General features: G+C 40.4%; 1 protein-coding gene across 2 annotated transcripts in view; it reads left to right on the top strand.

Annotated features, from left to right (window-relative positions):
* LOC126336403 (dyslexia-associated protein KIAA0319-like protein) overlaps nucleotides 1-27,367 on the top strand; it is a 143,478-nt gene that overhangs the window by 27,331 nt on the left and 88,780 nt on the right. For both annotated transcript variants that reach the window (XM_050000089.1, XM_050000090.1), the window contains exon 5: nucleotides 14,993-15,072. In XM_050000089.1, coding sequence (XP_049856046.1) covers nucleotides 14,993-15,072 — 80 coding nt within the window. The remainder of the gene's footprint in view (nucleotides 1-14,992; nucleotides 15,073-27,367) is intronic.

Below are 27,367 nucleotides of genomic sequence, written 5' to 3' on the forward strand. Positions count from 1 at the left end.
ATAGCCCAACCAGTGCTAGTAACAATAGTTTAGGTATAAATGGTGCTGTCAGAAGCAGAAGAAGATGAGATGGAGAGAGTATATGAGGGGGAAGTAAACTAAATTGCTGCTAGTAATAGCAAACCCAATGCTCAAAAATCACAAGAGGAAGTGGTGTACTTGGAAAAGGCCAGGAGACACAGGCAGATAATTGCTGCAATACATGATTACATAACGGTGAAACAGAGATAGCGAAATCAGTCATTGTACTTTAAGCTTACACAGGAGTTAGTGTAGACTCTCATTAAAATTTAGTAATCAGGAGTATGTTGAAGGGTCATCAGGAAGAATCAATGTATAAGCAATTGGGATACTGAAGTATTGATAAATCAAATGTCGTGTGACTAGGGCCTCCCGTTGGGTAGACTGTTCGCCGAATGCAACTCTTTCAATTTGACACCACTTCAGCGACTTGTGCATGGATGGGGGGATGAAATGATGATGATTAGGACAAACACAACACTCAGTCCCTGAGTGGTGAAAATCTCCGACCCAGTCAGGAATCAAATCTGGGCCCTTAGGATTGACATTCTGTCGCACTGACCACAGTCAGAGTTCTCTGTGGCTGAATTTACTGTGAGAGTAAATATGACAGTGGGTAATTCGTTTGAGAAAGACTTGACATCTCTAAAAAGGGTAATTACATAAGATGGGCAGACAAATATAGATATGAGAACGCAGTAGATATCGTCCTCCGTGTAGATGCTGTGTTCCTTGACTTCTGTAAGGCATGTGATATAATTCCACACTGCCACCTAATGCACAAAACATGAGCTTAAGGAGAGTATCAGACAGCTGCATGGCTGAATTGGGGAGTTAATAACAAACAGAAGAGAGCATGAGACTTTTCACAAATGATGCCATTTTATACAGATAATTTGCAAAGCTAGAAAATTGTAGTGAAATGCAAGAAGACCTGCAGAGGATCAGAGCTTGGCGCAGGGACTGGCAGTTGATCCTCAAGATAAACAAATGTAGTGTATTGCCTACACATAGACAGAAAGTCCTATTATCATATGGTTACATGGTTCCAGTACAGTTACTGGATTCGCGTACTTCCGCAAAATATATAGGACTGTGCCTACACAGCACTCTATAAAGTAGAACAACCACATAAAACTAATCACAAGAGATGCAGATGTCAGATTGATGTTCAGTAGAAGAATTTTTAGGAAATGTAGTTTGCCAGCAAGGGAGATAGCTTACAAAATCCATGTTCAACCAATACTTGAATATTGCTCATCAGCATGGGATTTGCACCAGATAGGATTGATAGAAAAAAATAGAGAAGAGCCAAAGAAGTGTAATGCACTTTTTTCAGATTCATTGAGTAAGCACAAAAGTGTCACAGAGATGATCAGCCAATTACAGAGGCAGACACTGCAAGGGAAACATTCTGCAGCATGGTAAGATTTACTGTTAAAGTTCCAAGAGCTAGAGACTCAAAAAATATAATGCGTCCTCCAACATATATCTCGCAAAAACACCATGAAGGTAAAATTAAGGAGATTTGAGCCCACACCAAGGCTTACCGCTAGTCATTCTTCCTGCAAAACAATTCGTGACTGGAACAGGAAATGGTGAAAGTGACAGAGTTACTCAAACTGGTTTTCAGAGTATAGATATAGATGAGAAAAGTAACTGAAGAAATTGGGGGTAACAGACAAATACTTCAATTGAGCAACAAAAGAAGGAAATACAAAAATATTTGGGAAAAGAAAGGATTACCCTCACAAGCTGCTTATTAATAAAATTGATAGGAAGTATAAGGGATAGATAAGGAAAGGAGATAAGGAAAATTTATTGTCAATAATAGAACATGCAGTCACCAGTAATCTTTATTTTACATTTACCATAGCCTACATTAGCCCATATGAACAGATACTCGTCTGCATTGAGCTTCTTTCTTCTTGTAGACAGAGTAAATGACTTGTCTGTCACCAAAGTCCCATAAGGGGCTTTTGCAAGGATCCATGTACTCTCTGCTATACGCCACGTCTTCCAGGCCAAAATATTAGTGTCTGGAAAAGCTTCAAAGCCACCATAGTCTGTGTGCTTGCCCCATACAACTGCATCACAAGTAAACTGCATTCATAGTCGACGAAACACATTAGGACCACCCATCAGTTGTTGCTTATTAGACTGTCCAGCCAGACCATTCTCAGTGGTCCTCAATGTCTTGTAAATAGGTGAACTGCGCCACCAGCGACGATGGTAACCACGTTGCAGAGGCATTGCTGAGGCACATTAACAAAATGTGAACATAGCAAGCCAACATCCAGTGAACGCCCAGAGCTAAGCTTCCACACTCCTCGACGTTCGCAGAGCGATGATGCTCCGTGCTGCAGCTCTGACCGCTCCTGTCAGGCCACTTATCGCTGACGTCACACTCTTATCACTTCCGGTCGCCGACTTTTACCTGGGTGAGGCCTAGTGGCTCAGAGAGTGTGTTTGGGTGTGGCCAGAGATGGACCGCTCCTTCTGAGGTTGGTTTGGATGAAAAAAGTGTGGATGAAAAAAGAATTAAGTTAATCAGAATAGATTGTTACTCACCATGCAGAGGAAGCGTTGAGGAGCAAACAGACACATTTAAAAGTAGACTCTTTAAAAATGTGTTAGTGGTGCCACAGTGCTTGGAGATGACTGTGGCTATGTCTTTATAAGTTCTTCATGTTTAAAGAGTGTGTGTTCCTCTCTCATCTAATGAAGGAGTTCATCTGAAAGCTAATATTTTTCAACAGTCTACCTTTAAATGTGTCTTTCTGCTGTGCAACGCCTCCTCTATGCGGTGGATAGTAATCTATTCTTATTCATATTTTTATCCAATTTCGGATTTTCCATTTTTGAAAAGATTTAGAGATAATTTACCAGCTATTGCTTGGAATTATAGACCTGATGTGCTGCTCAATTAAAGAGCTAATGTTGGATCTGTTTGAAGGTCACAACACACCTGAAGTAAAGAATAAAATTGCTGCGTCAAAGACAGACATAGTCATTACATCTGAAGGTATGGCTTTAAAACTACATGTACTTTATGTCATAAACCAGCCATTTATAGACCATCTCAGATACCATATTTTGATTGGCTTTTAGAAGATCATTCGTTGACACCTGCAGGTAAGATTAAAATTCAGTCAATTAGCCTTATGTGTGATGAGATTCTCTCTTCATGGCACGTATCACCAGATGCTATCATCAAAGTGTTTAAGAAGAGCTGCATGCCAAATGAGCTGGGTGGTAACAAAGACCATGAACTTTATAAGGAGAGAGATGAAAATACTGACAGCAGTCAAACAAATACCCGTAGTGAAGTTAAGAGTGACATCAGTAAAGATTATGATTACAAGGCTGAATGTTTTGTGTTCTTTATCTACATTGGTAGTATGACATAAATGTTTCCTTGCCAATTTTCTCTCATTTTCCCCTTCAGAATTAAGGGTGCTGCTTATGTTTGGGGCAGTACAATATATGTTGTTGAAAAAGATGGGTAGTGTATAATTTGTAGAAGAAAAGATAGAGAGCAATAGAAATGTAAGACCAACAGACAAGTGTTTACCAAGGAAAGTCACCAAATAGCAGTATGCTTTGAGTAGTTGTTTTATTTAGATAGCCAATTTCAGCATCTCAATAATGCCATCTTCAGGCCCCCTATGCACTCCGTGTACAGACAGATATTTTGATCATTGCATACTGGAGCCATCAGTATCTGGATTGCATGAATTCATCTTTTGAGTGTTCACTTCGAAGACTTGACAACAACTGAACACACACCTCTTTTGTGTTCCAGTTGTGAATGGTTTGCAGGAAGAAACATTGCTGGTAAGCCTCTGTGCGAGCTCAAACCTCCTGAAGTGAAGGAATTCTGTTAGCTTGGAGTATTTGTCAGGTGAGCAAGAAGGTTGTAAGAAGCAGACTAGAATAAGCAAAGAGAGCATTTCTTGCCAAAAGAAATCTAGTAGTTTCAATCACAGCTTATAATTTGAGAAAGAAATTTTTGAGAATATATGTCTAAAGTACATTAATGTATGGAAGTGAAACCAGAAAGGAAGAGATCTGAAGTGTGATGCTACAACAGGGTACTGAAAATTAAGCGTATAAAAATATGAAGAAATTATCTCCAGGATTGACAAGAAAAGGACAGGGTAAGACATCAAGGGATAACTTCTGTGGGTTTAGATGGCCCATAAAGACGAAACGTTGTAGGGGAAAACAGAGACTGGAATATATACAGCAATTAGTTGAGTACACCGAGTCTAAATGTCATTATGAAATGAAGAGAATGACATAGGAGGAGAAATCATGTCAGTCAGATTCAAACAAGTTAAAAGGCTGATAGCCGTAAAAACATACAAGTGTTTGAGATTATTTGACAGTACCTCTGAAAATACATGCTTGAAGATGCTTCAGACTGTTCAAAAATATTTGATTTTTGTACTATACATTGTGAATGTAAGAAAATTTTTAACTATGTCCTCTCACAAGTTCATGTTATACAAAAACAGTTATTTATTTATCACGTGATGAAAGGAGAAATACTAGACAACTATTTACAACAAATATATAAATTTCTACACAGGTATACATAATCTCAAGTTCGTAATGGGTTCATGGCTGTAAGTTCAGATTAGAAATCCAGTCAGAAGCTTCTACAGACAAATTGTAAAGGCCTTACATCGTTACTTTGTCCTTTTGAATGCTCCAAGGGAACATTCAAATGTTATGCGATGTGCTGTTTGCTCCTCTTCTTCAAAGTCACATCCAGGTGAAGACTTCCATCCCCAATGGAAGGCCTAAACAGAATAGAGAGTACTACAAAAAAGTACTGAAATGTCTTTCTACTATATATCTCTTCAAAATTAAAGGTGAAGGGGAAAGACTGTGTTGATGAACTAATTTTATTATGAAAAGTGTCTATCAAAAGCTATATAGCATCAGCAATAGGTGGCAAAATATATTATGCACAAGTAAAGTTGTAAAAATCATAATTAGGAGTTTATAAAAGCATTTTTTATTGTAATGAAATAAAATTCAGATTGGCAGATATGTCTTATGTCATTATACATCATGACAGTTGAAATTAATGAAGCAGATGTTACATGTGAGGTAATTCAGTTGACAGATAGATACATTATACAATTTCTAGCTATTCTTTGTTATTCTGCCAAGTTGCATTATCTGTGCAACACTACCAAGCAAAATGCTGAAGAGCAGTTTAAAATCATAGTATACCAGAAAAACCTCAAATTACACAGATACGATAATAAAAAATACTGGATGGAGTAATGACAATAGTATGATACGATAATGAAGTGTTGAGTTGTCTCAAGGCACACACAAAAGACAATGAAAACTTTGCTATCTTTTGGAAGAAAACCTTTGTATGTGTGTATATGGGGGGGGGGGGGGGGGGGCACACCACACATGTATGTACACACCCGTACAGGATTTCTTTCAAAGTTAGAAAAGTTTTTATGCTCTTTCGTGTCAGCATCTCAATGACTCAGTGACACTGCTATTGTGTGAGCAGTCTGCTTTACTCCTAGATATTTACATTCAGCCAGAACTGTTCCTCAAGATACAATAATGATATTTATTATTAATTTGTTTTTGTTCATAAATGTCATACAGAATGAAAATGTGCAGAAGTAAACATACCAGTTATTCAATAAATGAATTTAGCTTATGAGAAATAGTATACAGTATTGGTAAATTTACGCATGAAAAATGTGTAGATATTAAGTACCAGTGTTAAGACTAATTTTTTTAAAGTATTTATTTATGTTACAATCTGTCACATTATTTCATGCTAATGTTGAAACAATGGGTGATCTGCTGTCTCTTCTTGTTGCATGTCGCATGTCTTAACATGACTTCCTGCAGTGAGGGTATCTCTCCTCATTGTCTAAAATGAATTCAGTTTTGGCTAACAGTGGTAATTTGGTTTTAATTTTGTGTATCACTATGTTGTAAGTTTCTCTTATTTTCTCGGTAAGTCTGATTGCCCCATTTTGATTTAAATGTTTGTTATGTGAGGAATAACAGATAAACCTTAAGTATCATTAATGAATGTATGAATTTCATTGTACAAAAACAAGAATTTTCATGTGATTGGAAAAGTGTGTTCTTTTCATTAATAATTCTGCAAAACTGAATTGAACATTTTAATTAATGTTTTCAATTAATTAATAGATTTTACTGTTACATGATAGGCTGTTAAGGGCACAGATTTATCGTTATTTCTGTATATTTTCTGCTAACATTCAGTAAGATATACGTAGTGTACAGAATGTGTTTGCCTGTTTATGGTTTACTGTTATGGGTCTCATTTCACTGCCAATAGAAAAAAAACTATACATAAATGAAACTTGCATTGCATTGTCTTTCAGAAGATATGTGCATTGTTAGTAACTGTATATTTGTCAGCCACAACAAGAGCTTAATTAAAAGGCATGATTGCACATGCTATAGTAAAAAGTCTCCTATCAATGGAAATTAGTATTTTTGTAAGCTGGCTAGAAAGTATCTGGTATGCCCTATTGTTTGAAGCTATCGCCACTAACAATGCTGTCCCCTGGTGCACTAGCCTGCAGAGGCCCAAAGAATTGGCGTAGACACACGAACAGTGCTAAACCTTGACAGAACTATGCTCACAGCTGCCTTCGTTTATACTTGTGTGCTTAAAAATCTCAGAGACCAGTCAGTGTTCATAGGCTCCATAATACAGTTAGTCCAGAGGGTATCGGACTTTGACTCACCAGGCCATCTGCAGTGCAAATTGGTGAAAAGTCCATCCATAATTGTTCCTTTTAATGCAATCCCAGGTTATTTACCTTATGAATATTGACAGCTGCATGGAATGAACATTATACTGACCATTGATATCTATAGTGGCTGTTTTCCTTGTTCCTCAATGAAATGTAATGGTGGGCTTCCCTCCTCATTTGTAATGAGTCACCTATAGCTGCATAGTACTGAAATATACCTATTTGAACCAGTAGTAAATAATATATTTTAACCTCTATTGAATTCATGTTTAATTTTTTGTAACAAGATGTAACTTTGTTGAGCATGAATTTTAGTTTGTGGTGGAAGATAGGGGGTGTGTGTCAACAAAATGGGGACATTTGGATGCATGACTGACTGACATACAAATCTATAAAAAATACTGTTGAATGTCTAGATTAAAAAGAAAAAGCTCATCCTGAGGACAAACCTGGGGAATAAAAAGCTGTATGTACTGGTGCTGAAGGGAAAAAAATGTCCGTCCAAACATAGTATCAGGAGGAATGTAAGGTTCAGGAAGTGATTAGAAATAATGGAATGAATAAAGGTAACAACTCACTGAATGGTGTACTAGTTATCTATGGGCATATGAACAAGACCAACACATTACTAGCTCTTGAATGAACCCTTCTTTAGAGCTGTACACATACACCTTCATGGCTGCATTGTCCCAGTTGATTACATTGTGTCAGAACAATGTAGTTATGTAAAAGGAAACATTGTAGCCATAAGATGTAAAATTTGTCATTTATTAGTTTGTATTATTGCCCAATTATGCCTGCAAAGTTGTCTTTAAGCACATACGTAGTGCCACTAAGCACCACATTGCAATTGGTACATCAGACATGATGTGCCCATCAACTTATCAGTCCACACGTGAAACTGTGTATCAATATTGGCATGTTCTCCATCACCTATGAACACAGAGGTAAAATATGTGGAAGAGCCACATACAATAGTATGTGATAACAGCCTTAACAACAACACACTGCAGAACCATGTTATATTGTGTGAAGTCTCAAATTATGGTAGAGTACAAGGGATGCTGAAAAGTAATGCCTGTGAAATGTTTATGTGAAAATCCTTAAGGCTTTTCAAATAAAACAAACTGTATTAACATTCTACATCTTTATTCTTCATGTTTGCATATTTATTTGTTAACATAGTCACTTGTTGGTGAAAACATTTCTCCCAATGAGAGAGCAGTTTGTTGATACTGTCACTGTAGAAAGTTTGACTTTGCTGATAGAGCCACAACCTCATTCCTGTTTTCACCACATAATCACTGTAAAAGTGAATTCCATGAAGGTATTCATTCAGTTGCGGAAACTGTTGAAAATAGTATGGCTCCATGTGTAGATTCTAACAACCCTACCACAACAAAGGTCAAAAATTAATTATGATTGTAGTGTTGGTCACTCTACTAAATATTACATTTTCGGGCAACAACAAAGTTATATTATGTGATAGGTGTCATTAGAGCACAGTTAATAAAGTCATTTCATGAAATAATGGATAAACTAGGCACTCATCTTTTCGTGTTTCCCACGCTGGTCTCGTTGTGAACTCACGGCTCAATCGTCGAAAATCTAGGTGGTGATGATTCCAAGCTTGGATGCAAAGAGGCCTAGGTGGTATTCTGCGATATTCAAAAGTTTAATAGATGTGTTTCATAAACCATTCTTGAAGATTAAACTTTTGAAAGTTAAGAAAATAGTGATTTTTTATCAGCACTCCGAATTTAAGATACACTTCTTTTTTATTACTTTTGTTGCAACATCACTTCACAATATAAAACATACTTTAAAATATCTTCCTCACTGTCAAAGTTCACATTTCATAAACTGACTACAACTTGCGTCTTTTCAATATGATGACCAAGACTCGACTCTCTAATAACCGCTTACGCGCCCAAAAATCAGAGTTACAAGTATGTCAAAGATAACAGTGACAAAGGAAAGAATACACATAAGAATAATATCATCACAATATAAACATATCGATGTATCAAAGTACCTCTACATTAATGAAATCAAATCTGAATGTTGTCACAGAAATATGTTAACTATTTTACAGAAACACAGTAGAATATTGCTGGTATCGAGAGGTTGAGGTGAGGTGTCGTAATGGTTACATAATTCAAGTACCATTACAAGATGAACTCTTCAAATTCATGATTTCAGTTTTGTGAGGGTTTTCGCATACATTGAGGTATTACGTTACTCACCACCTCATTATACACTACAGTTCGGAGCCACCCTCTAGCAGCAGAGGGTTGTAACTTGGCATCAGCAAAACAGAAAAGTCGGCCAACTCATGTGCATGACACTTTTCAGCAAGCCTTTGTATGAGTTGAGGCTCTCAAACACGAGAGTATAAGTTGAGACTTTACACGAGAGAATATGATTCTGTAGTGTATCATTGCTATTGTTATTATCAGGTAGTATTGTACATGGCTCTTCTACATATTTTACAACCTTCCTGTTCATATGTGATACAGGACATGTTATAGGATTCCAGATGTGGACTGATAAATTGATTGACATGCCTTGTCTCATTTGACTTGGTGCTTAGTGACACTACATATATGCTTGAAGACGACTGCACAATATAAATTGGCCAACAATGTGGCAAATAAATGATAAATTTTACAGTTTACAATGAACAGTGTTTTCGTTTGCAAAGTACATTGAGGCTGTAGACCAGCATACAAACCAGATTGTCAAGACAATGTAAATAGTCAGGAAGAGGCACCTGTACAGGTACATGGTGTATTTATATGTATTCTATAGCTCTGAAAAAGGATTCATCTGGAAGCTAGCAATGTTTTCCATGTTGTTTATGTGCTTTTAACAATACGCCACATCAACTATTCAGCGAATGGTTACTTTTATTCCTCCCATTTTTTATATTTCACCAAGGACCTACCATTGCCATATTGGAAAAGTTATAATGGATCAATGCCAAAATTCCATCTATTCCTTTGTTTAAATAAAATATTTACCCAAGTATAAGATGACCCATTTTTTTTCCCCTCCCCAAGAGGCTTTTTAAGAAAAATTTATTTTTAACATATTCTGACTAATCAGAATTACAAACTGTTTTATTCATATAAAGTATCTGCCTAAAAAGTTTACATAATACCTAATCTAAGTTTATGCCATTACACTGGTTGTCTACATTCTGATAATATAAGGAGAAATAAAATAAACAAAAACAAAAAGTTTACATTAATTTGCAGACCGTTTTCTTTTCTACACTTTTTTCTTACCTGTCCTGTAATCTGTGCTATCACTATTTTTAATAATAATAACAATAATAATAATAATAATAATCCTCATAGCACTGCTGTGAAATTTATATTTTTGCTGTCACAAATGTTGTGATTTCTGAGGCTGTGGCTACCAATGGACTTTGAGAACATAGCTGTTTTTGTTCGGATTTCACTTCTGTACTGACATGAAAATGTTACAGAATCTCTTGCTTGCAAACATATTGTCTGCCTAATGCTCCCCCATTGGCTGCATAGAATCAGCACTTGACACAACCCCTTTCATTCTTGTCAAATCACATTGAGGGTCAACAACATTGTAGCACGAAATATCTAAGTACACTATTGGTCCCCTTCTAGACTTTTACCATGTCCAGCAGAAATGAATTCTCTTGTTGAATATTTGTCCAATTTTAATTTCAATTTTCATTACAAATGAATTTAGGAAAAGCGCAGTTTAAACATGGTAGATGTTCCTAAAAGTCCAAATTACGCAGTACGGATTTCCATGGTTGGCCAACACTACATAATTCGCTGCCCGCTCACTGTTTCTGCCCCATATTCATCTAGTTCTTCCAATCTGGTGTCCCTGTTACCCCTCCAACCCTTCCATAGTGCTGTGCTTGATCAACTGTGAAACACAGACTGCAGTGTCTTCTTGGGTCCAAGTCATGTAACAACAACAACAACCAATACGTAAATAAAAGACAGCAATGTCGATTCAGTCCAATTGTCAAATCTGCTGATGTCTGTTGCTACCAACTCCACAGTGAGTCTTGCCACTGTAACCCATTCTCGTGACAGCAAAATTTTGCTTCTTGTTTCATCTAAATGTGAGCATCAAGTTCTAAATCTGATTGCAAGCTGGTAACAGTTTTACCTGGTACTGTAATATATGAACAGTGACTCATTTGCAACATGTTGTTGTTCTGGTGTTCAGTCCAGAGACTGGTTTGATGCAGCTCTCCATGCTACTCTATCCTGTGCAAGCTTCATCTCCAAGCCTACTGCAACCTACATACTTCTGAATCTGCTTAGTGTATTCATCTCTTACTCTCCACGCTGCCCTCCAATACTAAATTTGTGATCCCTTGATGCATCAGAACATGTCCTATCAACCAATCCCTTCTTCTAGTCAAGTTGTGCCACAAATTTCTCTTCTCTCCAATTCTATTCAATACCTCCCCATTAATTACGTGATCTACCCATCTAATCTTCAGCATTCTTCTGTAGCACTGCATTTCAAGAGCTTCTATTCTGTTCTTGTCTAAACTATTTATCGTCTATGTTTCACTTCCATACAAGGCTACACTCCATACAAATACTTTCACAAAAGACTTCCTGACACTTAAATCTGCACTCGATGTTAACAAGTTTCTCTTCTATAGAAATGCTTTCCTTGCCATTGCCAGTCTACATTTTATACCCTCTCTACTTTGACCATCATCAGTTATTTTGCTCCCCAAATAGCAAAACGCATTTACTACTTTAAGCATCTCATTTCCTAATCTAATTCACACTGCATCACCTGATTTAATTCAAATACATTCCATTATCCTCGTTTTGCTTTATTTGATGTTCATCTCATATCCTTCTTTCAAGACACTGTTCATTCCATTCAACTGCTCTTCCAGTTCCTTTGCTGTCTCTAAAAGAATTACAATGTCATCAGCAAACCTCAGAGTTTTTATTTCTCTTCCATGGATTTTAATTCCTGCTCCAAATTTTTCTTTTGTTTCCTTTACTGCTTGCTCAATATACAGATTAAATAACATCGGGTAGAGGCTACAACCCTGTCTCACTCCCTTCCCAACCACTGCTTCTCTTTCATGCCCCTTCACTCTTATAACTGCCATCTCGTTTCTGTACAAATTGTAAATAGCCTTTCATTCCCTGTATTTGACCCCTACTGTCTTAAGAATTTTAAAGAGAGTATGCCAGTGAACATTGCCAAAAGCTTAGAGAGGTTTGCCTTTCCTTAATCTATCTTCTAAGAAAAGTCATAGGGTCAGTATTGCCTCAGGTGTTCCAACATTTCTACAGAATCAAAATTGATCTTCCCCGAGGTCATCTTCTACCAGTTTTTCCATTTGTCTGTAAAGAATTCATGTTAGTATTTGGCAGCTGTGACTTATGAAACCTATAGTTTGGTAATTATCACACCTGTAAACAACTGCTTTTTCAGTTGCTTCTCTCTCTTGTAGGCAGTATCTATCTTACCCCTAATGATATATGCCTCTACATCCTTACTTTGTCCTGTAGCCATCCCTGCGTAACCATTTTGCACTTCCTGTCGATCTCATTTTTGAGACATTTGAACTCCTTTTTGCCTGTTTCATTTACTGCATTTTTGTATTTTCTCCTTTCATCAATTAAATTCACTGTCTCTTCTCTTACCCTGGGATTTCTACTAGCCCTCGTCTTTCTACTTAATTGATCCTCTGCTGCCTTCACTATTTCATCTCTGAAAGCTACCCATTCTTCTTCTACTGTATTTCTTTCCCCCGTATTTCACAGCTCATAACCAATAGATTGTGGTCAGAGCCCACATCTGCCCCTGGAAATGTCTTACAATTTAAAACCTGGTTCCTAAATCTCTATCTTACCATTATGTAATCTATCTGAAACCTTCCAGTGTCTCCAGCCCTCTTCTATGTATATAACCTTCTTTCATTATTCTTAAACCATGTGTTAGCTATGATTAAGTTATGCTCTGTGCAAAACTCTACCAGACAGCTCCCTCTTTCATTCCTTACCCCCAGTCCATATTCACCCACTACTTTTCTTTCTCTTCCTTTTCCTACTATCAAATTCCAGTCCCCCACAACAATTAAATTTTTGTCTCCCTTCAGTATCTGAATAATTTCTTTTATCTCATAGTCATTTCTTCAATCTCTTTGTCATCTGTGGAGCTAGTTGGCGTACAAACTTGTACTACTTTGGTAGGTGTGTGCTTCGTGTCTATCTTGGCTACAATAATGCTTTCACTATGCTGTTTGTAGTAGCTTATCCGCATTCCTATTTTTTATTCATTATTAAACCTACTGCTGCATTACCTCTATTTGATTTTGTATTTATAACCCTGTATTCACCTGACCAGAAGTCTTGTTCCTCCTGCCACCGAACATCATTAATTCCCATTCTATCTAACTTTAACCTATCCATTTCCGTTTTTAAATTTTCTAACCTGTCTGCCCGATTAATGGATCTGCATTCCATGCTCTGATCCGTAGAACACCAGTTTTCTTTCTTCTGATAATGACGTCCTCCTGAGTAGACCCTGCCTGGAGATCCAAGTGGGGGACTATTTTACCTCCGGAATATTTTACCCAAGAGGACGCCGTCATATGCTGCACGCCCTCGGGAAAAATTACGGCTGTAGTTTCCCCTTGCTTTCAGTCATTCGCAGTACTATCACAGCAAGGCCATTTTGCTTAATGTTACAAGGGCAGATCAGTCAGTCATCCAGGTGTTGCCCCTGCAACTACTGAAAAGGCTGCTTGCCCCTCTTCAGGAACCACACATTTTTCTGGCCTCTCAACAGATACTCCTCCGTTGTGGTTGTACCTGCGGTACGGCTATCTATATCACTGAGGCATGCAAGCCTCCTCACCATTGCAAGGTCCATGGTTCATGGGGGGGGGGGGGGGGGATTTGGAAATTACTTAGTAAATAATTACTGTCTCTTAGAATAGAATAAAATATTGATCTTGGTTTAGTATCAAGTAATGTGTTTTAAGGACAATACTTACATTTTTGAATGTTACCTTTTATTAAAAAGCAGCATAATGTTTGTACACGGTATCCATACAGGTATGATAACTTTTACTGCAAACCTGTTCAAATACAACAAGAGTTATAAGACAATAGAATTTGGTGCTAGTTCTTCCCATGTTTCACAAAATTGTCAGATTTTGAGCAGAACAATAGATCGTTGTAGTGGCTAATTCATATTTCTTACACGTCCCTTGCAAATGTCACTTGATTATTCGAGCAATGTCAATACTGCATCAAATCCTTTGGTGTATCAGGAAATGTTGAACCTTTTTGAAGGCAAGTGTCATATGACCATACCTGCACTCCTGTACTCTTCAGAATAAGTCTTCACGTGAACTCAACAGCCAAAGCTTCTTCTTTATATTACAGATGATCCCTATATACTCTGTTAAACAACATAAAAATTTTAACCTTAGCAGCAATAGATTAATCTGTGAATGTAAGATGACCCTGTATATTTCGAATAGCGAATTGGGAAATCTCCTCTTATAATTGGGTAAATATGGCACTGTACTTTCATTTTTCTGTTCCTCCTATTGATTCTGATGATAAAATTTTGGACACCTTTGAGATTAAAACACACTGAATTAGAATGTCAGTCAGCTTAGCACTGATTATTCCTGTGTCAGTAATTGGTAAGTGGTGTTTCTGTTCTTTGACAAATATTGTGGTATTCACTTTTAACTTTATTTTCAACACATCAGCATATTATGGCTTAGGTTCATATTCAAATTTGATTCAACATTGAATGTTTTCACTTTTATATGCCCTGAGCACCGTACAAATGCAAATTGCAGTTTTATTTGTGCTTTTATTTGGTCCTAAGAGAACAATACAGAATATACCCACATACACACATTGCTAAAGGCTGTACTAATCTCCCAAGTCAAATCCATTTATGTACCATAATGTGTCAAATGGAAGAAGTAAATAAATGGCAAACAGTATGAGCTTTGAGTTCAAATCTCTTTATTTTCATGGGAAAATTAGTGAAAATGTAGGTTTAGACTATGTTTGGATCCAAATTTTTCAGTGCAGTTACCAACATTAAGCTCTTATTGTGGCATTTTGATGGCCTTGTGTGTTCTATCGTACTAAAAGTCCAGTTGTCATTTCTTATAGGGAAACCCAAGATTAACAATACTGCTGTTGTAAATGATCTGGAGCAGGTGGCTACTTCTGTCTCTGTTCATCCTACAAAGGTGTGTGGCATATTTCTTCAGTAGTTTTTCAATTCTAAAATTGATCTAACCAGTGTTTACAGCAATCAAATTATGTGGAAGGTAAAATCAAACAGTGGAAAATCCTGGATGAAATAACAACAATATGGACAGGATAGATTGCTACTTAACACATAGAGGAGGCATTGTGTCGAAGACAGAGCAATGAAAAAGACTGCTAAGATATTAAGCTTTAGGATAAAGTCCTTCTGAAATAGATGTGTGAGTTGCACTTGTCTGAATGCATGTGTATTTTCTATTTCAGAAGAAGGACCTTTTGAAAAAGCTTAATATCTTAGCAGTCTTTTTCATTGTGCCTGTCTGTGACTCATTGACTCCCGTAGGTGGTGAGTAGTAATCAGTCCTTTCCACTGTGTTATTATGTACAAGGTAAGTTATTTATTACTGCAATGCAGATGTGAAAGTGAACTAAAATTATCCTACAGTATGAAAAGATTAATTAGATAAGTTGTGTTTTAAAGAGAGAGTCTTGACAGCTTTATCAGCATATTCTCTCATTGAGTTGATACCACATAGATATAGGTGTTACTTCCATCAAGAAATTTAAGTAATGCTAGCCCTGGCCAGAGAACACCAACTGACACATGCAGTTATCCTAGGTACTCACCTATCAGACTACTATAAAAGCTAATCTTTGTAAATAATATGAGTGCAAAAGCAGTTTCGCGCCTCATAGTTATGAAGTCAGAAACTATGACTGACTTCAGCTGTATGCTGCTCCCACCAGATATTTAGCTGAGGCACCCAAGTGTGACACTTAGCATTGTTGTCTGTTCCAGGTGTGTGATTGGGGTTCATATAGCCTCCTTACACCTTTTCTGGATTTACATTTCTCTCTGCACTATATTTTCATACATTTAATTATATGTCCAAAATTTACTCTTAGTGGAAGTAATCGTTTACAGCCTGGGTATGCTTTGTTTCCCAAGACTATTATGTAGCAATGAAAAGGTGGTCTTGTAACCGTTTACAGCCTGGGTATGCTTTGTTTCCCAAGACTATTATGTAGCAATGAAAAGGTGGTCTTGTACTTTCTACATGGTTTCTTCACAGAGAAACTGTGGTATCCCTGCCCACTGACTTTCTAATGTTTTATGAAGGGCATGGAACTGAACCATGGTCTCTGTGCAGAGCTGTTACAGCCATTAGTGCTAGTGTAGCTGGCTGTGGCACTAGTGTAGCTGGCTGTGACACCACATACCATTCATCAGACTAATTTGAGCTTGTGGCTTTCCTATAAGTTCAACCGCACTGTGACACAGGACTCGGTAGTGTATTCACTTTGCTATCGTCCTGATGTCATAATGCACCATTGGTTCTTGGTCTCTGCTTTCACTATGTCTCAGTTTCCCTCTATCCAGATTACTTGTTGGACTTAGTTTATAGATAGTGCCATCTCTTGTCTGTTTCCTTGTCATTGTCTTTTTGTCTTCTCCATTTCCCCTTGACGAACCACCATTGACGGCTCCTCACTGGGCACTCGAGCCCCTTAGAGTTTCTCTCAAGTCCTTTGTGCAGTTGGGTCAAATCTTGGTTAAAGTAGTTGATGACAAGGTAAAACAGGTGGGTACCATAAAAACAAAGCTTGTGAAGCTTCTAGAACAGCAACAGCCGTAACTGCAGTAGTAGTTCCAGCAGCAGTTTCAATAACAGCAGTAATAAGATTAGCAGCTAGATGAATTGCTCCATCAAGAAATTCAGATTCTGAAGGACCAACTGCAGATACAGGTGCAGTGGTCACTTCAGAAGGCAGAGAACTGCCCACCCACATTAAGGCCATTTACCAGTGCCAAATAGGATTCAGACACACATTTACAGTGGCTGAAACAGCTTCAACTTCTGGCAGGTCACTGACAACAATCTCCAGTGGTCACTTTTCCTGTCTTGGGCTTCACCAGAGTGGCCGGCTCCTCTCTCTCGAATGCAGTTACCTTCAAATTCAAGAACATGTATACATTACATTAGAATTATTATTTCCAATGCTTCCATGTTGTTGCACAGCGACTAAAATTTAACCAGCACCACAAATACCCTGGTCTGTCCTATCCTTTCTGGGTGAGTTATTTACAGTGGGTAAGTTGCCAATGTGATTTTACGTGTGCGAACCTACTAATCAAAACCTCATATGCAAACCCTTTAATTAGAGATGCAATTGTCCAAGTGGCTCTCTATCCAGAATTATGCACATCAGCCCATGAACTAAACAACCCATTTTTGTCAGTGTTTAGACAATTACCCACTCTTTCAAAATCGCACAGGCAGCAAGCAAGCTCATCATGGCCCAACAGCAAATAGCAACGGTCCAGATGCCACACTGCACTCCAGGAACATGAAATTACCATAAACCGCTTCCAAGGTGGCGTCATTGTCATTTCTCCATTTCAGATGTGTCAGTGTCTATTGACGTGTGCAGCTGGAATTTCTGTGATGACAAGACTGCTTTACAGTACATGCACATACAAAGTGTCTGGATCACCGGGCAGACTACACTATTTGCAGGAAAGATGAGCGTACCTGAACAGCCTGTCATAAACCTTTAAGACGATCAGATTTGAGTTTCCTGCATCATCATAGGACGTGTGTGTGCTTCTGGTAGTCATATTCCAGGTGATCCTTTAGCAAATAAGCCAATTGTGAAGCTCTCAACTGTGAACAAAGACATCTTTTTCCAGGCAAACCTGCAAACATATACTCATCTAGGTTCCCGCCTTCCAATGTGGTGGTAGCATGTGGTGACAGATCACTAGGGATTAATTCTCAATCACCAGAGCTTACAAGAAGCTCAGAGGGCAGATAATGCTATTTATCATCAATAATTAGTCAGCTGGAAATATTTTTTGTTTGGATGTCTTTTTGTTGTTTAGGTTCCCCAACAACGATGAAGTCAGGAACTTGACAACGTCTGTGCCACATTTGTGCCAATGTTCAAATGTGGCCTGAGGTACACCGTGGAGTTCCAGGCTCATACCTCCTTCCATCTAGACACAGTGTCCCTTTTCTGCTACGCATGTCCCATTGTAGTCTCTGGATAGACAGCCGTTATGCAGAAACTTGATCGACTCCACAAGACCAACATGATTGAGCCATTCAAAACAATCATTTGGGCTACGCCCTTGATGGTAGTGAAGAAACAAAGTGCCTCCCTCCAGTAATGCGAAGACTTTAAATCAACAAACAGTGCCAAGGACAAGAAGATACCTATCCTACACCATGTCCAGAAGACCTCTTTATGTAGCTTAACACAGGGCAAATATTGTTATAAGGTCAACTTCAATGATACATATTTGCAAATAGCACTAGTGAGAAGTCACAAATCATCATAGTTATGAACACTTTTTTCAGCTTGTAGAACTTGTCCTTTGGGATCTCTTCTGATCCTTCAATCTTCCAAAGATACCTGGAATAGTTAATGATGTCCATCTCTACTTGCGCTAACTGCCTGGACAACATAATCGTCATGGTAGTTATGCTTCAGTAACACGTGCACAACCCTTGCACGCTATTGACTACATTTCGTCATGCAAGGCTAAAATTCTGCTTAGACAAAATCTAGTTTTTTTCCAGGAACAAGTTGAATATCTCGGGCACTTACTATACAAAGAAGGAATCCATCCTGCTGATCTTAATGTTGCAGCTATCGACTCCCTAACCCGCCCCCAAAACTTAATGTAGCTGCAAACCTTTTTGGGAAAGGTAAATTAATATTTGAAGTTCTCTCACAAGCAGCCCATATCATGCCAACACTAAACCAAATGTTGAAGAAGGGTGTTCAGTACAGGTGGACAGCACTTTCACACAGTTGAAGCATATGCTGCATTGAGCACCAAACCTTACATCATTTTCACCATCACTGTCCACTAGATCTAGCTGTGGTTGCCTCTACATATATTATTAGTGCAGTGCTGGCACGTAGACATGAAGACATTACTGAACAACCCATAGCCTGTGTGTTGAATATGCTGACACCTGCACAAAAAAAACTACTCCCAGATAGAAAAAAAGAGGCATTAGCGAGTGTATTTGCAATTAAGAGGTCCCATGTTTACCTGTTCAGGACAAAGTTCTCTTTAATCACACCATAAACTGCTGGTAGCACTATTCGAGCCACACTACAGTCTCCCAGAATGAACAGCCCATTGTCTCCAATATTTGGCACTTTTCCTTATCTCCTACAGTACAAACCAACAGCCCAGCAAGCAAATGCAGATCCTCTATCGCTGTCCCGTGGGACGAGAGTTAGTCTTTGGCAGCAGGAAATCTTTTGTTTCCACACAGGCACATAAAGGAGGTGGACTGTCAAAGGATTGCTTTAATGGCTGCACCTATAGCTGAAGACACACACTGCAACCTCATCCTACAGCATGCACTAAGTGCTCTGTAGGTGGCCAATACACATTTAAAAAATCAGAAGCTCTATAGCTGGGGTCTATCCCCATCTAATAATCATCAACATTGTCCTCATAATAGGTGCTGGGGCAAATACACACTGTTTTGTCAACCCAGCCACCTTGCAGCCACAGTTGTTACGACACTTCATTGCAGTCGCTGGGGAATATTACGGATGAAAGCCATAGTGAGATGACACATTTAGTGGCTCAACTTAAACACAAACATGGAAGCCATGGTGCTCAGCTATTCTACTTGAGCGCAACACCACCCTAATTTCTCGCCCTCTGGCCCACCACCTGCCAACTTGAGACCATGTTCATCTATGCCAAGTGTCCTTATCTGATAAGCATGGTGTCCACGGCAACAGAAGCCACAATATGCATATTAGTTCAGATTCTATCCGTTGGAGGGCACACCTGAAGTGGAGTATGAGACAATATGGCCCAGTTCATGGCAATGGCTTTCACACAATCCAGCACATCGAACACATAAAACACCATTTTAGATATCCCACTCACCCAAGGGCAAAGTTGAGTGCGTGGTGTATATATTTAAACAGTAACTGTTGAAAGAATTGGGAGCCACCTTTTTTGCTCTGAGCACTATGGGACTTAACATCTATGGTCATCAGTCCCCTATAACATAGAACTACTTAAACCTAACTAACCTAAGGACAGCACACAACACCCAGTGATCATGAGGTGGAGCAAATCCCCGGCCCCGCCGGGAATTGAACCCGGGCGTGGGAAGCGCGAACACTACTGCACGACCACGAACTGCGGACTGAGAGCCACCTCATGATGCCAGTGCTCACACTTTCTGAGCATGTACAGGAATACCACTATCCAGCACCCCAACAGAGCTTCTCCATGGGAAACAACTGCCAATGCTCCTACATTTTCTGGCCTCACAGTCCCAGGAAGGCTGGACCCAGCACTCAGGCCAATACTCAACAGAAATGTGGACATGATCATACAGAGTGAAGAATATGTAGACACTGGCAACGGTGGTGAACAGCTAACAGTGGTATGTCATGTCAGTCAACTCACCAGAGTTTGGAGTGCCATCACAAAAAGCAACTCCATCCGTAATACCAACTGCACAATCGTTAGTGGTTACCCTGATCTAAAAAGCTCACCATTGATAGTCCTACAACCTCACAGATGTAACTTGCAAAAAAAGCGGGAGAGGGGAGGCAGTAGTGATTTCAGTGGACACAGATGAGGAGATGGAGGTCTCCACACAGCCTCTGCAATCACAGCAACAACACCCACCTTACCATGTCCCAGCAAGGAACTGGACATTCCCAGTTCCTCACACCATGTAACCTTAAGTGCCAGGATACCAACAATCATGTCAGTTCATCTTCTGAAACATCGTCCAGGACCTTTCCAGCCATATGTTCCTATTTCAGGAGAAAGGACTCTGGTATCCCAGCCGACTGACTTTGAAAATATGTCAGAGAGCCTGGAGCTGAACGTTAACTGCTAGGAAGAGCTGCTACTTTGGCGAGTACTAGTGCAGCCAGCCACAGTGCCACACACCACTCTGGCAGCCAAATCTTGGCACCACAGAAATCAGTGATTTATTGGTTTTGTTATCACCTCATTGTCGTAACTTATTATTGGTTCTTGGTGTGCACTTTCGCTGTGTCTGTGGCTCTTTGTCTCCAGATTCCTCATTCTACTTTGTTTATCTGTTGTGCCATCCCCACTTGTCCATTTCTCAATTGTTGTCCCTTCCATTCCAACTTGCTGATCCGTTGTTGATAGCTCCTGACTGGTCAGTCCAGCCATATAGGATTTCTCTCAAATCATTCCCAACATTTGATCAAATTTTGTTTACAACAGAAACTATGTAATATTTTTATCTGTAGCCTCCATCAGGAAACTCCAAAATAGCTTTTAGGTTGTTAAACTTGCCTTGTTTTATAAACAGCAGTCTATACACACAGCCAACACAGGCCCATCCTTATTTATTCACGACAAAAAATATGTAGAGATTTCTCCTTGGAAACAGTGTAAGCTATCTTAAGTCTGTGTTTCAAAACAAAGTTTAGTGTACACTGCATCAAAGTTCCACCTATGAAAAATAAGAGTCCTCAATATAAACACATTAGCCAGACTGAAAGCACACTTGCCATGACTCTACAGATCAGAATGACCCTGAGCCAGTTTACATGTTGGGTCGTGGCTTGGTCACGCCAGAGGGCACTCCTGATGACAGTGTCCCTCTAGGTAATTTTGGTCGAGAGTAGTGTTACACCTCTTATTTGATTTCCATATTTACGTTGGGTGGCACCACTACGTCATCAGTTCCCCTTTGTTTCATTTCCTGTAGAATGGCATTGTAAATAATGCATGCACAAGTGACACATGCGATGTCGCCTTGGCTGACTCATGCGTATACATATGTATATGGCGTTTTCACCTGATTTGAGACCCATTTAGAATATTCTCAGTGTGCTGGAGAGGTCTATTGTACCCACAGTCTTGCAACTGTATATAGAACAGGCCTACTGGCAAAATTTGAAATGGTATGGCTCTAAATTTTCTCTAGAAGTCTTCCCATAATTTTGTACTATAAGTGTGTGTTGTGACTCAGAGTATGAAATTCTTAGATGTGTCTTAATAGAATGATTGTATCAAAATGAAAATTTACTTGAGAAAACTATGCAATAACCTTTGTCTCCTCTCATCCTCACAACAGGCAGGTCACTTTTAACCTTCTGTGTCCTATTCCTCTCTACTCCTCAAGAAAGGAACTATCAGTTTCAAAAGATAGGGTAATGTCACGTATTTTTATATGAGTCTGTTGACAGCACTGAATTTTCACCCCTTGAAGACAAGTATCAGCCAGAAATTTTATACTTAATAGAAAAGGTCATTTTTGCTATTCCATCTAATGGTCCACCCAAGAAAATACTGCTTAATGTAAATTTCGCTTCACTAAATATATCTGTTTCAACTTCTTTCATACTTTCAAAATGTTGTAGTTGACAAGAGAGCCAACCGTGTTCCTAAAGGAGGCCGAAATGCACGCGTTTTAGCTCACGCAGGCTGGCGTGAGGTCTGGAACATGACAAGGGAATTAGAATTGAGAAAAACGGACGTAGCTGGTGGAATACTTAACTTTAATCCATTAATGACGAATGTCGCTCTTTATGGTACATGATTCACAATATCAATAGTACGGATACTGCCGCCTTGCTAGGTCGTATCAAATAACGTAGCTGAAGGCTATGCTAACTATCGTCTCGGCAAATGAGAGCGTAGAAGTCAGTGAACCATCGCTATCAAAGTCGGCTGTACAACTGGGGTGAGTGCTAGGAAGTCTCTCTAGGCCTGCCGTGTGGCGGCGCTCGGTCTGCAATCATTGATAATGGCGACACGCGGGTCCGACGTATACTAACGGACCGCGGCCGATTTAAAGGTTACCACCTAGCAAATGAGGTGTCTGACGGTGACACCACATTCCTCCCCCGCAAATCGGCATACGGTTGTGGTATAAGGCCTCTGCCTGCCGTGGGGAGGACCCCTTGTTGACGTATGTGACGAGATGGGGAGCCTAACAACAGGCGAGGCTGTGCCACCCGCACCCTGCCATTGAGACCGCAGGGAGCTAGGAAACACCTGAAAACCTGCTCCAGGGTGCACGCCAACATGCGGTGTATGCGCCCGTAAAGTGACAGGAGGGGCTGAAGGGTCGACCTCCATCAGGCCGGGGCACCCGACGGGCGAAGACGACACATGGTCCGGAGCAGGCAAGAGTTCCATGTCGGAGGACAACTGGTCCCGGGAAGCGATCGGCGGCGCATGACCCAGGGAGGCGCCCGGCGGTTGCAGCGGCGCATCCACTGCAGGCGTCACCGGCGTGAGAACAGGCGGCGGCTGCGTCGTGTCACCATGGGGCAAAGTGGAAGGCAGCGCTGCTAACACCTGGGGCTGAGGCGAGCCAGTAGATGGATCCCCGGGACACTGACCGGACAGCACCGTCACTGAAAGCAGTCGGCGAGCGGCAGATCCCGTGCGACGACAGAGGCGCAGCTGATTGAGATGCCGACGCACCTCACCAGAGGCCCCCAAAACCAGATACATAGCGCATCCGAGGCAGCGAAGAATGCGCCCTTCGAGCCAACGCCGTTAACCTCGATACTGGCGATAGTAGACAATGTCGCCTGGAGCAAAAGCAGGCGTCTGCCGCTGCACAGGAACCTGATGCGGCGGATGTAGCAAAGACATCAAGGTTCGATGATGACGACCGTGGAGCAACTCAGCCGGCGAGCGACCATCTCGGGGTTGAAAGCGATACGAGAACAAAAAGAGCAATAACGCGCCCTCCCAAGAATGCGACTCTTTCAACTTCAACATCTGTGACTTGAAAGTCCTGACCAATCGTTCAGTGGCACCATTTGACTGTGGCGAAAACGGCGCGGGCGTCAGATGTTGAATACCATTGGCCTTGCAGAATGACTGGAATTCTGCGGACATGAATTGTGGGCCATTGTCGGAAATAATAGTCTGTATAAGACCTTCAATGCAAAAGATAGTGGATAACACTTGGATAGTGGCAGATGACGTCGTGGAAGACATCCGGGCAACAAAAGGAAAATTACTGAATGAATCTACCACAACCAACCATTGAGCATTCTAGCTGTGGATTCACTGTTGCCTTGAAGTCCACACAAAGTCTCAATTTGCCAGAAGGTTTTGGCATAATTACTAAGGGTGATGCCCAGAGAGAAGCCTGCACACATTCAATCACACCTTGTGATTCCAAATCGTGTAATGTTTTTGCGACCTCATCACGCAATGCGTGAGGAACATTGCGCGCTCTGAAAAATTTTGGTTGCGCGTTTACTTTCCATTCCAAATGTGCTTTATAGTTCTTAACGCAACCGAGGCCCGGTGCAAAAATGTCTGCAAGTTCTTCACATAGACGAGAAACACTGTCTGAAGGCACAGTCTGGTTCACCGATAGGACCTGATTGATTATAGGCAAGTTCAACAACTGAAATAAATCGAAACCAAACAAGTTCACTGCAGAAGAAGAACGAAGGATGTCAAATGACACAAGTTTTGTTTGTCCTTTGTATGTTGCCAGAAGGCTGCACTGTCCTAACACAGGGATATCGTTACCGGAATAGCTAGTTAACTTAACATTTGCGGCACGCAACGGAGGTGTGCCCAGCAGTTTGTAAGTGTCTTGATTGATCAGTGAAACTGCAGCTCCGGTACCAAGCTGGAATGGTATCACTTTGTCGTTAATTTCCAAGTCTACAAAAAGTTTATAGTCCTGCTGATGACAAGAGCAACTGTCTCATGCAACGTGAACTGACGCTGGTAATAATCACTTGCGACTTGACGGGAGATCCGGCAATGTCGACGCACACTATTTTTGGGATGAACACAGTCACTGTTAGAGAGAGTGGCACTGGGCGGAGTAGAATGAACTACATGAATTTCCATGGGCGAAGTTTTGCGAGCCTGAGTATCCTTGGTTCGATTCCGATTCCGGCGCGAAGCAAAGGGCCTGGAACAGTTTTGAGCTTCCGATCTGAGCTTTTTATGGCAAACACCTGAACATGTCCTTTTTTATTACAATAAAAGCAAACAGCTTGGCGTGACGGGCACTTCTCATGCGAATGTTTGGTAGCACACCGAGGGCATGATTTGATCACTGCATTTGCTTGCCTGCACGACACATGTGGCTGAGAGCCTGGCGGCAGTGACGAGGCCGGGCGCGAGGGCTGTTTATTGCTCTGTGCAGCCCGCCCGGCGGGCCGGTGAACCTGACACACTGCTTGCAAAGTTTCAAACGATTCCTGAGCAAAGTCAAGCGTGTCCTGCCGATACAATATGTCCATCACTTGTTGAAGGGAGGGATTTACAAGTTTCAAAATCTGTTCCCTGATACTAACATCAGAACCGTTCTGTGCAATTGCATCATGTACCATAGTATCTGAATAAGGGAGTCCACATTGACACTCAAAAGCACAATCCCTAGTAAGGCCAAGCAAGGTTGCAATCCACTCTCGATTAGTCTGACTTGCCGTTCGTTTTGTACGAAAGAAGGTATACCATTTGGCAACTACATTGACTGATTCTTTGAAATATGCATCTAATGAAGACAAAATTTCTTCATAGGACAGAGTTGCTACGTCGCGTCGGGGAAATAATTTGACTATCACACGGTACGTGGTCACACCTACTGAAGAAAGGAGAAACAGGTGCCGCTCGTTACCTTGAATTCTGTAGGCGGTGAGATGGAATCCAAATTGGCGTGACCACTCCGTCCAGCTTTCCAGTACAGCAGCAAAAGGTCGAAAAGTGGGTGCAACAGCGTGTTGTGGCTGCGTTAGTGGTGAAGCGGTTGCTGCCACATCGTTTTGCATCGCACGTTGACCCTGGACGAGCTGTCCAAGGGCATCCAGTAAGGCCTGCGTCTGCTGATTCTGTAAGCTATAAAATTCAGACAGTACATCTGGGGATTGTGGCGAAGCCATTACACAAGTAAATCAGAGCAATATCGATAAGAACACTTCTACTCTCGTCGCCAATGTTGTGGTTGGCAGGAGAGCCAACCGTGTTCCTAAAGGAGGCCGAAATGCACGCATTTTAGCTCACACAGGCTGGCGTGAGATCTGGAACATGACAAGGGAATTAGAATTGAGAAAAACGGACGTAGCTGGTGGAATACTTAACTTTAATCCATTAATGACGAATGTCGCTCTTTATGGTACATGATTCACAATATCAATAGTACGGATACTGCCGCCTTGCTAGGTCGTATCAAATAACGTAGCTGAAGGCTATGCTAACTATCGTCTCGGCAAATGAGAGCGTAGAAGTCAGTGAACCATCACTAGCAAAGTCGACTGTACAACTGGGGCGAGTGCTAGGAAGTCTCTCTAGACCTGCCATGTGACGGCGCTCGGTCTGCAATCATTGATAGTGGCGACACGCAGGTCCGTCGTATACTAACGGACCGCAGCCGATTTAAAGGCTACCCCCTAGCAAGTGTGGTGTCTGGTGGTGACACCACACAAAATCTTTCAGATTTGTCCTTACTTAAGGTACCATTGTTTCTGTAAAATAATGAAAGTACTTTAGAAGCCTCTATGTTTCCATTTGTACAACAGTGTAGATTGTTACAGTTGAAAAAAGAAAATATCTCTTCAAATTACATTCTGTTACATGTTTCGTATCTATCTAGAAAATTGGACACAGCTTATATAAATGCAGCAAGTGAAGGGCCGTTTCATTTCAATAGTTAACAGAATGTGAGCCAGTTGTATGTTAAATAGTGCATTATGCAATACACAGCTGTAACAATATATTTTATTAGAGATGATCAACAATTTAGGTAATGACTGTGTTCTGTCATTGAAGTTACTCATTTGTACAATACATGCTCTTGTTGGCTGGACATATTACCCATTTGTGACTTTTGGCATGATTGCTTTCGTAACTCAGAACATAGTCTACTCTAGCCGATGATGATAAATGTTCAGAATTCCAGAAGAGAGAACCCCAAATCTATTTGTGCTCTAACAAGTTGGCCATCGATGATGACAGCAGTGAGATATCCTGTCATCTTGGTGACTGTCGTCTATGGAGGATTTGCATCTGCAATGACCTCACCTCCATAGATGTCACCTTGCTTATAGGTTTCCTGAATCTGGCAGCTAAGCAAGTGGTTGGCACCTCAGCATTGTGTCAGGAAACGGCTACAGGTTGTTGGGGAGCAGGGGAGGGGTGCACCTCATCTGGGGTACAACATTGGGCTCCATCACACAGTTCATCTATACTCATTTACAGTTGACTGGCGTGAATAGAACTGTTGTGGTGGTTGGCAATGTATTTGA

This window comes from Schistocerca gregaria, chromosome 2 (genome assembly GCF_023897955.1).
Source record: "Schistocerca gregaria isolate iqSchGreg1 chromosome 2, iqSchGreg1.2, whole genome shotgun sequence".
Lineage (NCBI taxonomy): Eukaryota > Metazoa > Arthropoda > Insecta > Orthoptera > Acrididae > Schistocerca > Schistocerca gregaria.